Source organism: Aotus nancymaae, unplaced genomic scaffold (genome assembly GCF_030222135.1).
Source record: "Aotus nancymaae isolate 86718 unplaced genomic scaffold, 86718_ANA_hifiasm-v0.15.2.pri h1tg000003l, whole genome shotgun sequence".
NCBI lineage: Eukaryota > Metazoa > Chordata > Mammalia > Primates > Aotidae > Aotus > Aotus nancymaae.
This window is the reverse complement of record NW_026988414.1, coordinates 65,060,033-65,078,619: the sequence shown is the minus strand read 5'-3', so window position 1 is coordinate 65,078,619 and position 18,587 is coordinate 65,060,033. Positions and strand designations below refer to the sequence as shown.

General features: G+C 36.3%; 1 protein-coding gene across 11 annotated transcripts in view; it reads left to right on the top strand.

Moving 5' to 3' along the window:
* Positions 1-18,587, top strand: part of UHRF2 (ubiquitin like with PHD and ring finger domains 2) — a 110,876-nt gene extending 92,289 nt beyond the window's left edge. For 3 of the 11 annotated variants that reach the window (XM_012451378.2, XM_012451379.2, XM_012451377.2), the window contains 7 exons: positions 5,056-5,162; positions 8,789-8,951; positions 9,624-9,764; positions 11,480-11,576; positions 12,469-12,626; positions 16,113-16,211; positions 17,564-18,587. In XM_012451378.2, the coding sequence (XP_012306801.2) occupies positions 5,056-5,162; positions 8,789-8,951; positions 9,624-9,764; positions 11,480-11,576; positions 12,469-12,626; positions 16,113-16,211; positions 17,564-17,710 (912 nt within the window). In that variant the 3' untranslated portion in view covers positions 17,711-18,587. The other 8 variants (XR_001107323.2, XR_010344368.1, XM_064381872.1 and 5 more) reach the window with 7 other exon arrangements.

The window sequence follows — 18,587 nt, the reverse complement described above, 5'->3', positions numbered from 1 at the left end:
TCTTCAAAGCCAACGAGAATGAAGACACAATGTACCAGAATCTCTGGGACACATTTAAAGCAGTGTCTAGAGGGAAATTTATAGCAGTAAATGCCCACATGAGAAACGAGGAAAGATCTAAAATTGACACCCTGTTGTCAAAATTGAAAGAGAGGAGTAAGATCAAATAAACTCAAAAGCTAGCAGAAGACAAGTAATAACTAAGACCAGAGCAGAGCTGAAGGAGATAGAGATACAAAAAACCCTTCAAAAAAATCAGTAAATCCAGAAGCTGGTTTTTTGAAAAGATCAACAAAATAGACTGCTAGCCAGATTAGTGAAAAAGAAAAGAGAGAAGAATCAAATAAATGAAATGAAAAACGATAAAGGGGATATCACTATCAATTCCACAGAAATATAAACTACCATCAGAGGTTACTACAAACAACTCTGTGTGCATAAATAAGTAAATCAGGAAGAAATTGATAAATTCCTGGACACTTGCACCCTCCCAAGACTAAACCACGAAGAAGTTGAAACCATGAATAGACCAATAATAAGGGCTGAAGTTGAGGCAGCAATTAATAGCCTAATAATCAAAAGAAGTCCAGGTCCAGACAGGTTCACAGCCAAATTCTACCAGACGTACAAAGAGGAGCTGGTGCCACTCCTTCTGAAACTATTCCAAAACAATACAAAAATCATTTTATGAGACCAACGTCATCCGGATACCAAAACCCGGCAGAGACTCAACAAAAAAAGAAAACTTCAGGCCAATATCCATGATGAACATAGATGCAAAAATCTTCAATAAAATACTGGGAAACCAATTGCAACAGCACATCAAAAAGCTTATCCATCATGATCAAGTAGGCTTCATCACAGGGATGCAAGGCTGGTTCAACATAAACAAGTCGATAAACATAACCCACCACATAAACAGAACCAAAGACAAAAACCACATGATTGTCTCAATAGATGCAGAGAAAGCCTTTGACAAAATTCAACAGCCCTTTATGCTAAAAACTCTGAATAAACTAGGTATCAATGGAATGTATCTCAAAATAATAAAAGCTATTTATGACAGACCCACAGCCAATATGATACTGAATGGGCAAGAACTGGAAGCGTTCCCTTTGAAATCTGGCACTAGACAAAGTTGCTGCCTCTCACCATTCCTATTCAATATAATATTAGAAGTCCTAGCCAGAGCAATAAGGCAAGAGAAAGAAATAAAGGGTATTCAATTAGGAAAGGAGGACATAAAATTGTCTCTAGTTGCAGATGACATGATTGTATGTTTAGAAGACCCCATCGTCTCAGCCCAAAGTCTCCTTACTGATAAACAACTTCAGCAAAGTCTCAGGATACAAAATCAGTGTGTACAAATCCCAAGCATTCCTATACACAAATAAGAGTCAAATCATGAGCGAATTCCCATTCACAATTGCTCCAAAGAGAATAAAATACCTAGGAATACAACTAACAAAGGATGTAAAGGACATCTTCAAGGGGAACTACAAACCATTGCCCAAGGAAATAAGAGAGGACACAAACAAATGGAAAAACGTTCCATGTTCATGGTTAGGAAGAATCAGTATCGTGAAAATGGCCATACTGCCCAAAGTAAGTTATAGATTCAATGCTATCCCCATCAAACTACCAATGACCTTCTTCACAGAACTGGAAAAAACCACTTTAAACTTCGTATGGAACCAAAAGAGAGCCCACGTAACCAAGACAATCCTAAGCAAAAAGAACAAAGCTGAAGGCCTTACACCACCTGACCTCAAACTGTACTTCAAGGCTACAATAATCAAAACAGAATGGTCCTGATACCAAAGCAGAGATATAGACCAATGGAACAGATCAGAGGCCTTGGAGGCAATGCCACACACCTACAACCATCTGATCTTTGACAAACCTGACAAAAACAAGCAATGGGGAAAGGATTCCCTGTTTAATAAATGGTGTTGGGAAAACTGGCTAGCTATGGGCAGAAAGCAGAAACTGGACCCCTTCCTGACACTTTACACTAAAATTAACTCCAGATGGATTAAAGACTTAAATATAAGACCTAACACCATGAAAACCCTAGAAGAAAACCTAGGCAAAACCATTCAGGACATAGGCACAGGCAAGGACTTCATGACTAAAACACCAAACCATTGGCAACAAAAGCCAAAATAGACAGATGAGACCTAATTAAACTCCGGAGTTTCAGCACAGCAAAAAAAACAATCATTAGACTGAACTGACAACCAACAGAATGGGAAAAAATTTTTGCAATCTACCCATCTGACAAAGGGCTAATATCCAGAATCTACAAAGAACTAAAACAGATTTACAAGAAAAAAAAAAAAAACCCATTCAAAAGTGGGCAAAGGATATGAACAGACACTTTTCAAAAGAAGACATACGTGAGGCCAAGAAACATGAAAAAATGCTCATCATGACTGGTCATGAGAGAAATGTAAATCAAAACCATATTGAGATACCACCTCATGCCAGTTAGGATGGAGATCATTAAAAAAATCTGGAGACAACAGATGCTGGAGAGGATGTAGAGAAATAGGAACACTTTTACACTGTTGGTGGGAGTGTAAATTAGTTCAACCATCATGGATGACAGTATGGTGATTCCTCAAGGATCTAGAAATAGAAATTCCATTTGACCCAGCAATCCCATTACTGGGTGTATACCCAAAGGATTATAAGTGATTCTGTTATAAAGATACATGCACACGTATGTTCATTGCGGCACTGTTTACAATAGCAAGACCTGGAACCAACGCAGATGCCCATCAATGATAGACTGGACAGGGAAAATGTGGCACGTATATACCATGGAATACTATGCAGACATAAAAAACGATGAGTTCGTATCCTTTGTAGGGACATAGATGAATCTGGAAACCATGAGCCAACTATTCTCAGCAAACTGACACAAGAATAGAAAAATCAAAGAAGAAGAGAGGTTGGGAATAACTGAGGAACTGAGTTACTTGGGGCAGCACTGTGTTCCTTGTGTAGATAGAGCTGCTTTATGTGAGCTCTTCCTAGGCAGCAGAACTTGTTTAGGCTACTGCCTCCCAGTCATAATTTAATGGATCATTGACTAGAAGATGCAACAATTTAGGCTGATTATTTTTCCGTAGGAAAAGTATTTTGTTTTTAGTTTTTCATAGATACGAGGTCTCACTACGTTGCCCATGCTGGTCTTGAACTCATGGGCTCAAGCAAGCCTCCTACTTTGGCCTCCCATAGTGCTGGGATTCCAGGGATGAGTTGCCCTGCCTCGCCTTTCCATAGGAAAAATAGTCTGAAATGATACTGGTTGAGAGCTCTTACAGTCTGACAATTTTTTCCCTCTTGATAATATAATGTTTTTGTTGATGTAATGATTAAAGTACAAATGAGTTAATGGTACAGAATTTTAGCCATGTTTTCTTGATTTGCTGCTTGAAGAGTAATCAGAAATGTTTAAAATACTGTTTGGCTTACATTTGTTATATTATCCTGTTTTACTTTCCATTGCTTTTTCTTTATGGTACTCCCGTAATAACTTGAAAAGTTGACAGTTATGAATATGCATATTGTGGAGTCTGTCCAGATACTGGGTGGAAGACTGGTTTTGATCAGTTTTAAGGAGTATTCTAAACTGTTCTAGATGTACATGTTTGTTAGAATTCCTTCACGTAGAATACATACTAAAGATCATGTTTCTTAATACTTTATTTAAAAAATATGTAGACTTTAATATTGGATTAACAAAAAGCGAAATTAAATTTAAGGGTTTTAGGCCAATAAAAACACTTTAAGATCATGATACTCTTAGTTGTGTGTGGCTTTTAATCCAAGGGGAAAACAAAGTATAAATAATTGCCCTCTATAATAAGAGTTAAGTAGAGAAAATTTCATTGTCTAAGTTGTCTAATTAAAATAATATTGCATTAAAAAGTTACTATTTTGCTAGTGTTAGTAGAATTAATTGTGCACTGATAGTTCCTTAATTTGTTTCAAGTAGTGAATCAGATGGAGACAATAATATCCATAAAAATTTCTAGATTGCTACAGAAGTAATTGGAGAGCTAGTGTACGTGAGATCTTTTGGCCTTTTTACATTTAGTAGATACTTTATACTACTTCCAGTTTTTCAAATTTTTTCCAAATTTCTTCTTAATGGGAGGTGATTATTTTACCTGAATGTGATAGGTATGAATCCACAGAGTATGAAATAAAGAGATCTTAATATGCTGTTAGAATTTTAATATGAAAGCCAGGACGTGGTGGCTCAGGCCTGTAATCCCAGCACTTTGAGAGGCCAGGGCAGGTGGATCACTTGAGGCCTGGAGTTGAAGACCAACATGGTGAAACCCCATTTCTACTAAAGATACAAAAACTAGCCAGGTGTGGTGGCACATTCCTGTAATCCCAGCTGCTTGGCATGCTGAGGCAGGAAAATCTATTGAACTTGGGAAGCAGAAGCTTCAGTGAGCTGAGATCACGCCACTGCACTTTAGTCTTGGGTGACAGAGCAAGACTCTGTCTTCAAAAAGAAGAAGAATTTTAATAAGAAGTTTTTAAGTAATCTTGCTTTATAGTACTTACTTATTGTCAATGCCAGAATTTGAAATTTGAAACAAGACCTTTAGGTGTGGTGTAAATGTCAGTTGGAAATTTGGGTTATGGAGTGTTTATTGGAGTGGTATTATCTATAAAGAACCTACAAGCTAGTATTGATAGGTTTTAATGTGGAATTGAATAAATATTTCAACCCATAAGACATACCTTGTAACATTCTATTGATTATTTGACTGTGTATATAGCATGAGTCTAACCATGTTTGGAGATGTTGAAAAGTGGTAATTTAAAGTGAAAGCTTTAGGTCAAGTTACATAACTTGAAGGTATACTATACACAAGATTGCATTTAAATTTTGCATTATTTTGAGAGATGCCTTGAGAGAAAATGTCAACTTATAACATCCTAATGAAATGTTTTGACTCTGAAATAAGAATTGGTGAAATTATACTTGGGTTTAGGTTTCTTAATATACAAAATCTTCTCTGACAGGACCGAGGTGATGAGTTCACATACACTGGAAGTGGTGGTAAAAATCTTGCTGGTAATAAAAGAATTGGCGCACCTTCAGCTGATCAAACATTAACAAACATGAACAGGTACTACTGTAAAGACCGTTTTGAATTTGAACATTGTATAAAAGTTTCATAAGAGGACTGTAAATTGTAACTTACATTGCAAAGGAGAATCTAGAACTGGGAGTTAAATATCTGAAATTAAAATTTCATTGCCTGATTATATAATTGTGTCTAAGCATCCAAACATATCTTTATACTGGTTTTTTATTATTTATTACTTTTTTTCTTTTTGAGATGGAGTCTCACTCTGTCACCCAGGCTGGAGTGTAGTGGCAAGATCTCAGCTCACTGCAACCTCTGCCCTCCCTCCCCACCCCCACCGGGTTCAAGCAATTCTCCTGCCTTAAACTCTCAAATAGCTGGGATTACAGGTGCCTGCTACCATGTCTGGCTAATTTTTGTATTTTTAGTAGAGATGGAGGTTTTACATCTTGGCCAGCCCAGGCTGGTCTTGAACTCCTGACTTCATGATCCACCTACCTCGGTCTCCCAAAGTGCTGGGATTACAGGCGTGAGCCACCGCACCTGGCCTATACTGTTACTTTTTAAATGCCATAATTCCTAGTCTCATTGAACACATGTGCTGTACATTTGAAAATGTTGACAACTTTGAAAGAAAGGAGCCTGTGTGATTTAAGTGAAATTGAGAATAAGGTGGCTTGTCTACTACCCCATTGGTCAAAGCTAAAGTAACAAACTTCTTTTTTAGAGTAAACTCTGAAATGTGAAATGATGTTATGTTTGGGAGCCACATTTATGTACATAGATGAAACATAAGGCCACTTAATCAGATCTTTACTGAATGTACTTTTAGGATGTCTGCTAATAAGATATCTTCTAAGTGTTGTTTAAGGGAATGTTCATTTAGTCACAGAAATGATCTTTTCTAAATATATCCCCTTAAGACATTACAAAAAAGCCACCTTGTGCTGACTTTTATTCTATAGAAATACTTTATTCTATAGAAATACTAATGACATCTCAGCTCCCACAGGTACAGAAAGTTTATTAATTTCAAAATGTTTTATTTTATAAATGCGTGCTATGCCAATATTAATATGTAATCAAGACCACCAGGTAGCAAAAAAAAAAAAAATCAGATTATAATTTGTTATACTGAAAATTTCATGAACATTTCACAAAGTTAACAGTTTTTATATCCTATTATTAAGGGTATTTTGTGGATTGATTGAGTAAAAGTATTTTTCACTTTGAGTCTAAATCACTCAATTTTAAGTAGTGTCCCCTTAATTTCTGATTACTGTGTGAAGTAAAGGATATACCAGAATGATTTCAAGACTTTAATGCATACCAAGTTACATAGAATATCTGTTTTTATGTGTTCTATATTATTTCTGACGGTAGGATTATTTTTACTGAACCAGCAGAGGAGACAGATCAGATTTGCTGGTGAAAACATTCCTGAGACAGGAGCTTAGTCCCTAGTTAATCTTTTTCTAGCAAGAAAGTAGTCATTTAAGAAGAGTGTCTTAAAATAAATGTTTTTTGTGTGTTTTTGTCAATGAAAGTGTGTCTTGAATTTGCAAAAGGACTCTTTCAAGTTGTCAAATCTGATAATTATTTTTCCCTTTAATAATCAATAATTTTGCTTGAGAGAAACTTCCTTCATAACTACCCACCATTGTAATATACATGGTAGATTCCTTTGACTCTTTTGGACAATCTAATAAGTACCACTGCAGTCTGATTAGAATATAATTGACAAGCAGTATAAATGTTTGCTGTAAAGAAGGGATAGTGAAAATGAAATATCAACTGGGAACAATTTAGGATTGAATTACCAGAAAGACTTTAACATCCTGTCTGTCACTTTATACATTAAGTTGTGAATACGCCTTGTGATTGTAAAAGTGCTTGGGCAAATGTACCTGTATGTCTTACAAACACGAAAACTGAGGTGTAAGACTCTTTGCTCTGACCCATAGTAGGCCCTTTCCCCAGTAGTGTATGGTTCAGTTCATTTTTCTTCTTTGCTAAGAGGTAATTCGATACCTTCTTGCTTCTGAGTTTATTCCTATTTCTTCCCAACTTTTCCAACTTTAAGAAACTAAAGAGGGCAGCAAAGTAACCTGGGCATCTTTTATCAGGGCAGTCAGAGGCACCTGACTAGTTGAGCTGCAGCTAGATTAATGGAGGAGCTTTGTTGCTATGTTGGCTAGTTTCATCTTCTTGGACTCTCTTCACATACTTGAATAGCCTAATTATCTGAAGCCAGAAGTGAGTTGACAGTGCCAGTTAGTGGTGGCAGTAATTATGACTGAAGGTACCTATGAGCATTAAAGCATTCCATTCAGAGACAGGAAGGTAATACTTAATCCTAGCTCTTTAAGATGAAGTATGTATATTACCTCAATAGGTATTCAGTAAGTAATACATAATAGTAATCCTAGAGTTGATGGCTGTATTTTCTTCTACCTCCCAGAATTTTAATGCATCTTCATTTTAGATTTTTTTTAAAAAAGTAACTTGGTAAGCTTTAACTCTTTGACCACAACTATATATATATTTTTTTAAAACAAACACTTTTAAGTTCATTTACTTAGTAAAATATAACTATGGTCAAGAAGTTTTTTTTCCAATAAGTTAGTCATGGTCTTGAGGTCTTTTAACTGGAGCCTGCATAAAAAGAATTATACCCTGAAGTAGTAGTTTATTTAATATCTGCTTTCACCAGATTGGGTATAGTTCTGTTTTTTGTTTGTTTTTTCACCTTAAGTGTCCTCAGTGTTTTCTTTACACTTAAGAAGTAGGTGTCTTAGATGAAAATGCTAATTTTAAACTGATTCTAAAACTGTAATTTTAAAATACTAAAAATAATTTAAATACAGATTTTGGTAGAACTAGGTTCTCCCAAGAAAGGTCTTCTAACATCTAATAAGCTCACTGACTTGTTACTACTGGGTGACTGCACATACTAAGCAAGTTCCAGCTAGGTTAGGTGCTGCTTCCAACTCAGTGTTCCTCTTTGACCATGTCAGTAAAATGTAGTGATCTCAAGCAGCCAGAAATCTTTATTGTCATTAGCACAGGCATTTGAATGCTTCAGGCTTACTGAAATATATCTTTTTATGGAGACCTTTAAAGAATATTGTCATAAAGTACTTGTTCTTAATCTTTTAAACTTTAAGGATTCTCTATTGTCTGGAATGTGGAAAGTAGACCTGGGGAAGGTCATTTGTACCTTGCTGACAAATTTATATTTCTGGATTTCTTTCTACATTATTCCAGCAATTTACCTCACACCCTTATCAAAGATAACTATTAAAACAGTCATTTGCTTTAGTTTTCCAACATTCTCCCTTCCCCCAACAAACGTTATTTAAAGAAAAATTCCATGTATTTCTAGTTGTTTTCTATTATACGTGGCACAGATGTTATTACTTTCAGAAGAACCCTACAGGCTATCTGAGAACCAATTCCCTGGCTTGGGGGTGACATCAGAAAACTGATTTGTCTTCTCTGCTGGTGGGGGAAAGCATAATCCTATTATCTGGAATAATATGGAAAGAATCATAGAATCTTAACCATCAGGTAAGGTATAATTCACCTTTTAATTGAGCTAATGACTCGATTGTATACTTGAAGAAAACTTACATGGTATAAAGACTTCTTTGTTGTTTTTTTAGGGCATTGGCCCTAAACTGCGATGCTCCATTGGATGATAAAATTGGAGCAGAGTCTCGGAATTGGAGAGCTGGTAAGCCAGTCAGAGTGATACGCAGTTTTAAAGGGAGGAAGATCAGCAAATATGCTCCTGAAGAAGGCAACAGATATGATGGCATTTATAAGGTGCTCTATCTGGCATGACATCTTGTTTGTCATTCTTCCTGGGCTTTCAAGGCAGGGTTGCTGCAAAGAACTACTGGGGGTGGGCTCGAGGAAACAGTAGCCATCTTATATTGCTACTTTTCCTGGAAATTTAACAAATGCACAAAGCAAACTCTAAACTTCAGTACTTTACTTTTAAGGCTTATTTCGAGTTTTTAAGGGCACAGTTTTATTTTGGGTTGCGATATATATATATATATGTGTATTTTCTTTATAATAAAATCATTTAACTAACTGGCTGTTGTATAACTTGATTTTTATATATCTTTTCAGAATGATTTTATTTGTAATAGATTTTCAAAGCAAAGCACATTATAATATTATTTGATTTGCATTCTTTATTTAAATAAAGAGGAATTTGCTGCCATGCTTACTATACAGAATTTTGTTAATTAGCATAATCTTGTTACTCTACTTTATAGCAATCATGTACTCATGGGAAGTACTGTAATAGAAATTAAGGTCAAACTGTTTTAGTGAATATTCTTGACTTATTTACTGTCCTTACAGCAAAGCAATATATTCAGAAGTTGCATTTAGTTCTGGAAAAGATTATTTTGGTACCACTAATGTGATGACTTGCGTAAGTCTAAACTTTAAATCTCAAACTAGTACTGAAATATTGTGATTTAGGTGGTGAAATACTGGCCAGAGATTTCATCAAGCCATGGATTCTTGGTTTGGCGCTATCTTTTAAGAAGAGATGATGTTGAACCTGCGCCTTGGACCTCCGAAGGAATAGAACGATCAAGGAGATTATGTCTACGTTTACAGGTTAGATTACATTTGTCTAGGCTGCCTATGTGTTCATAAAAATACACACCTCTACTATCGACATGCCTTAACACTGGATATAACCCACAGCAATTGATGGTGTACTATAAGGGGTGAGGAATAAGACCATGCAAATAGACACAGGAAAAGAAGTGAAAAGGTAGCATCCTGAATGTCAGACTGCAATAGAATCAAGGGTTGTACTTGGAAAAAGCTGGGCTTGTTAATTAAAAGTAAAATATTTCCAAATCAAGTTGGAAATGACTTGAAGTGTGAGGGAAAGGGATTCATAAAATTTAGGTATAGGAGGCTTTGAAAAAGGACATTTATCATAGAGGGCACGGGGGATGTCTTTCTGGTAGGGGAAGGGTGGGGAGGTGGCTTTATAAGAGTGGTCTGCTTTCTACCCTTCTCACTTTTCCTCACCCCTTTTCTCTCTTCCCCCGCAAAGCTGCTTCCCTGCCCTGCTACCACCTTTAGTGCTTTGCCTTTTTACCCCTTTGCCTGTGCTCAGCTGTTAACCCATAAAGACTTTGATTTTGTGTGCATAGTGGATGGTATGGCTGCATTTCCCCTTCATGGCCTGTATACCCTAGAATTCGTCCCTGACACTGACTTCAGAGCATGGTTTGTATTCATCTCCCATCATTCCCCATTGTTGTGCCTCCCATAAAAACTGCCAGCTTTGTCATTTCCCCTGGCTCTGCCCACACTGCATGTGTAGGGGCTGAACTGTGGGCAAGTGTCTGACCACCCAGGCAGGTGAGTGTGTCTTCTAGTGCAAATCTGTTTCTGTTTTTGTTGTCTTTTTAAACTCATAGAATTGGTTGTTGAAAATAAGACATCAGCTGCTAAAACAACTACTAAAATAATTCTTTTTAATAATAAAAAAACTTTAAATTCACTTTCAGAAGATTTCTAAGATGCCCTTGTTTGAGAGCATTGTTCTAGATAGATTAGATTTGAAACTGAGCAGAAACATGTGACCCCATCTGCTATGATGAGTTAATAGTCACTGTGGCCTGAAACATACAGTGCCTTAAGCATGACCGTTTTACAAAGCATGCTTCTCCCACCTCAGCCCCTCAAAAAAGGTAGCCATTGAAACATAAGGATAATAAGCCTTATGACAAACATAAACATATGAATAATAGATAAATGAAGTTATCTATATTAACTAATAGGTAACAGTTACTTCAAGTCTAACTTTTAGTTGGTAGAGGATTTAGTAGTTTAGTTGCTTTAGGTCTTCTAAAAGCTCCTCCCTCTAACTATAGGAGATTAGAAGTTTAACCCTTAATGTTTTGATACTTTTTTAGATTGACTCCACAATTTCCTGTGATCCAATCTATTTGATTGCCATCTGTTGTGCCGCTCTATGATTGGTCCTCACTTATCTTCATATCTGTATTCTACTTTGCTTTAAGCTACGTAATCACAACTCCTGAAGACTTACCTTTCTTAGATCTGAAATTTAAGATCAGTGTATTATAAAATGTAATCTGTTAGCAGTCACAGCTACATGTTTTACTCTGAAATTGGGATTTTAATAGTTATCTGTGCTCTGAATTCTTTTCCTTTAAATGTCTGTTTCTTTTATGTAAAGTTTTTCAGTTTGAGGAAAGTGTAGTCTTCCCCTCCCTTCTAATTTCTCACCAGGATCTAAACCCCCCTTCTCTGTGAAGCTTAAATCTACATTGTACCCCCCCCATCAGTATCCAGCAGGTTACCCTTCAGATAAAGAAGGGAAGAAGACTAAAGGACAGTCAAAGAAGCACCCCAGTGGAACCACAAAAAGGCCAATTTCAGATGGTAGGTAATGATTGCTAAATATAAACCATAATAACATCCTAGGTTTTTTTTGTTTTGTTTTGTTTTGTTTTTTGAGACAGGGTCCCACTCTGTCACCCAGGCTGGAGTTCAGTGGAGAGATCGTAGTTCACTGTAGCCTTGATTTCCCGGCTCAAGCGATCCACCTACCTCAGCCCCTGGAATAGCTGGGACCACAGCTGGCCAATTTTTTTTATTTTTTTGTAGAGATGGAGTTTCTCCATGTTGCCCAGGCTAGTCTAGAACTCCTGGACTGAAGGGATCCTCCTGCCTCAGCCTCCTAAAGTACTGGGATTACAGATGGAAGCCACTGCATCCGGCCAACATACTTTTTAATAAACATTAAGAAAGTAAATTGAGGGACTTACAAGAAATGAAAGCAAAGGATTTGGTTGGGGGTAGAACATGGATCTTTTGTGTATTTTAATAGTGTCAGAAAATACAGTATCCTAAATTCTAGAGAAAATTTTTTTTTTTGGGAGATAGAATCGCACTCTGTCGCCCAGGCTGGAGCACAATGGCACGATCTCAGCTCACAGTAACGGCTGCCTCCCAGGTTCAAGCAATTTTCCTGCCTGAACCTCCCAGGTAGCTGAGATTACAGGTGCCCACCACCACACCAGCTAATATTTGTATTTTTAGTAGAGACGGGATTTTACCATCTTGGCCAGGCTGGTCTCGAATTCCTGACCTTGTAATTCACCTGCCTCGTCTTCCCAAAGTGCTGGAATTACAGTTCTAGGGGAAATTAGATGCTGCTTTGTGTTGGTTTATCTTTTTACTAAACATTACTTGTGCCAGTTAACTCTCTTGTTTCATAGTTCTGCTTAGAACCACTTGTAAGTCTGCTGATACATTTTTAAAATAAATCTAGATGACTGTCCAAGCGCCTCCAAAGTATTCAAAGCATCAGATTCAACAGAAGCAATTGAGGCTTTTCAACTAACTCCTCAACAGCAACATCTCATCAGAGAAGATTGTCAAAACCAGAAGCTGTGGGATGAAGTGCTTGCACATCTTGTGGAAGGACCAGTATGTGAAGATTTTTTAAAATAATAACATTGTGATACATGATAAGTAATTGTCTCATAAAGTATGTTTTTCACATGTCAGTCAAAACTTCATCCTTCTATCCAGTTTTCTCATCCAGTGCCTTTCAGAAGTAATCTCAGGCAGCACATACACATGATCCTAAATTTATTTTAAACTTCTTAGATGTTGGATTTTTACTTCTCTATGGCTGAACTTACTTTACTTTGAGATACTGTTAGAAGAATTTTCATGGTCAGCTTAACCTAAAATCGCCACAAAAGTTTTTGTAACAGTTCAAAGTTACCTAACGGCGTAAGTTTTAAGCAGTTCAGCACAGATTTCAAACCTACATGTTAAACTAAGGGATAAAATAAACCAGATTGATATATCTATTTAAGTATTTTATGTGTTTACATTTTTCATTTTTTTTCTTAATCACATAATTTTAAAGTGAATAGGAATCACATAATTAATGTGTGGGTTTTGTGTTAAGCTGTGTTTTGCAGGCAAGTCTTTCTTAACAAATCCCTAAAGTTGGAGGCTTCAAATATGAATTTTCTGTTCATTCTTTACTCACTTATTATTGTATCTTTAATTTTAGTTATAAATTTGAATTTTCTGTTGAATATTGACCCCTTGTCATTTGTAATACTTCACTGTTTTCTTTCTCGCCAAAGTGTCGGATGTGCCCCTATGTCTGTATGTGTTTTCTATCTAGATTTAAAACAGCAACACAAAAACTCTACAAGAGTTCTCTCTGTGAGGGATAGTCATTATTACCAATGAAGAATTTTTTAATATGATTTTTAAACTTTCAGAAATTGTGAAATTTACCAAATATCATTTGGATTTGAATTGTCATTTCCTTTGCCTATAAATGTGGTAATTGGGTTTTCCTTGGTAAAATGAGGCTTACATGCTTAGAAGACATGGAAAAGTGATTACACTTGGAGAAGTGTTCCTTTCATTTTAGCCAAGACACCCAGGCATGAGGAGAGTCTGACTATGTTAGGTCACACTCATTTTCACGTACAGAAAATTAAGATATAGGAAGCGGTTGTTTATCAGCCTAATTATCTGGTAGGGAAAGATAAAAATATGTCTAGTTAGTGATAACTGAGATGAGTTCCGACTTTAGGTGGGCAGGCGGGACAGTAGCAATTACAGATGGAGGAAAAATCCACCTGAGTGCATGTGAAAGAGGTCTTCCCTATGGGCAGTATCCCTCTGGTGACAGTATCTGACCTGCCTAGGTCATATTTTGTGACCTTGCTGCTAGTGGTTACTCTGGACATTATGTACTATTACCCTGGACACGTTTTATGCCTATTCTCTTCAGATAAACCAATAACACATTTATTAAGCCAGAAGAAAAACAGGTGTTAGCCAACAGTGACTTTAAATAAATACATATGTGTATATGTACTTATGTCCAAACTCCTTCCAAAGACCCTTTAATCAACAGCCCTACCTACATCTATAGTCTCCTCTTAACTGCTACTCTCTTGTGCCCAGATTGCTTGATTGCAGTGGTCACTGTTTTATTTAAATACACGCAACATCTTGATATCCCTGGGCCTTTACATACATACTGTTTCTCTGGCTGGAATTCTCTTTTCATGTGCCTCACTCTTTCATATCCTTTAAGTCTGTGTAAATATGAGACTCCTCAAGAGAGGTCCTCCTAAACTACCCTTTCTAGAAACCTCTTTTTAAAGTTTACTAAAAAAAACCCACACAGATGGTGTTACTGTGTTGCCCAGACTGATCTCGAACACCTGACCTCAGGCAGTCCTCCCACTTTAGCCTCCCAAGTAGCTGGGATTACAGGCGAGAGTCAGTTTGCTGTTTCCTCAGTTACTACTATCTGAATCTGTTTTTTGTTTGTTCTCCTATAGAAACATAAGTTCAATGAGAGCACAGACTGCTTTTTTAGTACCACTGTAGATGAATGCCTAGCACATTATAGCTACTTAAAATATCTGTATTAGATATACCCATATTATAGGAACTATAGAAGTACCATGTAAAATATTGGTCATTAACAAAGGAGTTTGTTAACGAGAGAGTGCCTGGTATAAAGCTTGAGAGTTTTCAACATCTCCTCATAATTGCCATATTTCAAAAATGTGTTTATAATACTTTGTAATGCATTTGATTTTAATTGGTAAAGCAGAAAATAATAATCATGTTTATAAATCAGTTAATATGAGACATCTTTTGATTTTTAAATTTGAAACTTACAAGTTCTACTTTTTCTTTTTTTTGAGATCGAGTCTCATTGTCACCCTGGCTGGAGTACAGTGGCACGGTCTCAGCTCACTGCAACCTCTGCCTCCCAGGTTCAAGCAATTCTCCTGCCTCAGCCTCCCAAGTACCTGGGATTACAGGTGCCTGCCACCACGACCAGCTAATTTCTTGTATTTTTTTCTAGAGACCGGTTTTGCCATGTTGGCCAGGTTGATCTAGAACTCCTGACCTTAAAGGATCCACCTGTTTCGGCCTCCCAAAGTACTGGGATTACAGGTGTGAGCCACTGTACCCGGCCTTACTTTTTCTATCAATATAAAAAGTAAATGTGAGATGTACTCTCTCACTACCTAAAGTAACTAAAGGAGTATCCTTAGAACTTATTTAGAAAAAAACTACTTTTCTTTCTAGCTTCAAAAAGAAAAAAAAAATACCAGCCAAGATGAAATGGAACCAGTAATATAGGGCATCCATTTGATCATGTTTATTTTAGGTGGCTCTACTTTTTGTAATTTTGTCCTACTGTAAATAAACATTAGGATTGAGGTAAAAATACCACAGATTCATCTTAGGAAAATAAATATGTTGATTTTTTTTTTTGGTGGTATTAGATGCTACAGAGTATTGTTGCCTAGTGCTTTTTGATTCAAGCTCCCACAAATATTCAAGTTTTATAACAGAAGATTTAATAATACATGTTCATACACTGGAATACTGTGCAGTACAGCTTTTTGAAAAAAGACAGTACGTAATGACCTTGAGACAAGCTGCCATGATTTTTTTTTAAGTGAAAAATAGTTTATCCCTGCAATGTGAGGTTTAGGGGAACTTTGACTTTTTAACATTATATATTGACTTTCCAACTTTTCCTACCCAGTACTTTGATTTACAACTAACATCTATGGAATGGGGTTTCTTTAGTTTGCTTTTGTCAGGTAATTATAATCATGAATACTTGATTTTTTTAATAGAAGACATTAAATGTGACTGAGACATTTTTATTGCTAAATAATAGATGGATCTATTTTGGGTTACATGTGAAATTTTGATATATTCATATAACAAGTAATAATCAAGTCAGGCTAATTGGATTGTTCATCACTGTAAACATTTATCTTTTCCTTATGCTGGGAACATTTGAATTATTCTCTCTAGCTGTTTTGAAATAGACAGTAGATGAATTTTATTAGTATATTATGAACTGTTAACTTTCCTTATCCTTGGGTACCATTCTAGAATTTTCTGAAAAAATTGGAACAGTCTTTTATGTGTGTTTGCTGCCAGGAACTAGTTTACCAGCCTGTGACAACTGAGTGCTTCCACAATGTCTGTAAAGTAAGTAGAATTCCTTCCTCATTTTCCCTTGTAAGGCGTGAAGGCACACTAATCTCTATACCTGTTTTCAGCATGCTAAGAAACATTTTCCATGAAGTCAGGATAGTGTGGAACCTTCTATTTAAGAAGCATTTAATTACATTTTGGTGGTAAATGCATATTTTAATTAGATACTAGTAATTCCAATGTATGTTGTTTGAGGTATTCTATCATGTTTGGAATTTTGAGGAGAGGCTGAAATGGGAAAGTAAGAAGTCATTGCTCTTTTCTGTGTAATAGCTTATATGTTTTATATATTATAGTGCAAACTGGAGTATTTTCATGCACTTAATGCATAATATAAAAGTTTATATCTGACATCATGCCCACATGAATATTGTGTTATCAGTGTAGTGTAAAAGGAAACTTTGTGTTTTAGTGAAACCAGGGTTCAAATCTTGTTCTACCCAATGGTGATTATGTGCCCTAACTTCAGAACTTCAGTTTCTTTTATAAAATGGAAACCAATCTACATATGAATTTCTACCTGAACTTGAGTTGATTAACTCGTAATATAATGTATTTAGCACACCTATATACATACATAAAAATACATAGTCAAGCCAAGGTTCGAGTCTTGTTCTACCCAGTGGTGATTATGTGCCCTAACTTCAGAACTTTATGTTTATTTATTTATTTATTTTATTTTATTTTGTTTTGTTTATTTTTTGAGATGGAATCTCGCTCTGTCATCCAGGCTGGAGTGCAGCGATGCAATCTTGGTTCACTGCAACCTCTGCCTCCTCAGTTCAAGTGATTCTCATGCCTCAGCTTCTGGAGTAGCTGAAACTACAAGCATGCACCACCAAGACTGCTAATTTTCATATTTTTTAGTAGGGACAGGGTTTCACCATGTTGGCCAGGCTAGTCTTGAACTCCTGACCTAAGGTGATCTGCCTGCTATATGTTAAGTGATTTGGTACAATATAAAATTTATTTCTAAGCAAGGGAATCCTGATTTTTCTTTTTTTCTTTCCACTAGGTCTCTATTTAGAAAGAATGGGATTAAAATCTAACTTAAAAGATGAGGCTAGTGGGAACCATATGTAATCTCTAACTCCATCATTTTAAGCAGATAAGGAACTGACGTACAAAAGTTAAATAATTTATCTGAAGTCTCACAGTATGTACTAGAGGTGAAACTAAAGCCATGAGTGTAGACTTTTCCATAGTGCAAATTCAAGCCTCTATGTTCGTTAATCCTGTACATTTCTCTCATTACCAGTTTCTGGTTCCTATTTAAAAGCTTAAGTTGCTGAGTACTTACATGCTTTACCCTCAGTTGAAATTGGATGTTTTTGTTTTTACCATAGGATTGCCTGCAGCGCTCCTTTAAGGCACAGGTTTTCTCCTGCCCTGCTTGCCGGCATGATCTTGGCCAGAATTATATCATGATTCCCAATGAGATTCTGCAGACTCTACTTGACCTTTTCTTCCCTGGATACAGCAAAGGACGGTGATCTGTCTGCTTTCACTATGTTGTTCATGGTGGTTTTTTGGACAATAAAGAATCTAAAATGGGTAGGGAGGGTGGAAGAAGTGGTGGACTGTATTTCTCACGTTCTGAAGCAGCTAATCCTCTTTCCCACATAGCCATCATCTTGTGTGTGTAGTAAGAGGCCCATTTCTCAACTGTCTTTTAAATATCTAAAGGTAGTTCCTGTAACAACTAGTTTTAATGAGTAAAAAGTCAAAGCCTCAGCTCTAGTTGATATCCAAGTTATGATTTATTTTGCAACTACCTCAGGACAGAAAAGATTTATGGGGATTTTAAAAATCATTGAATAACTAGTTAAATGAAATTTTAGCTACACACTGCCTCCCAAATATTAGTTGTGCCTGGTTCTTGTAATTTGATTTTACAGAAAAGGAAATGACACTTGAGATCCTTGGAATGAACACAGCTTCTATAGTGTGCATATACTTTTTTAAACATCTCTTCTTACATTGCAATGTGTGTTTTGCAAGGACAGGTTCATTTTTTTTAGCCCACTTTGTGAACTCCATTGTGCTTTTTTCTGGTGTTTTATGCAAGTTGACTACTAATGACTAATGAGAACAATAATGAATGCATTGTTGCTGCATTAGTGTAATGTGGTGTGTTTTGCACTTAAAAGAGGTATTCATATGCTCTAGTTGTAAATGTTCATGAAGCTCCACTTCTGTACTAGTCAAACTGCTTTTAGTGTCTCACCAGTGGTTTTACATCTGCAGAGTTTTGAGGGCTGTGCTGACCTTTGAGAGGATTTGAAATTGCTTCATATTGTGATCCTAAATTTTATATTCACTATATTCCCTAAAGTATACCTTAATAAATATTTTATGATCAGAAAAACA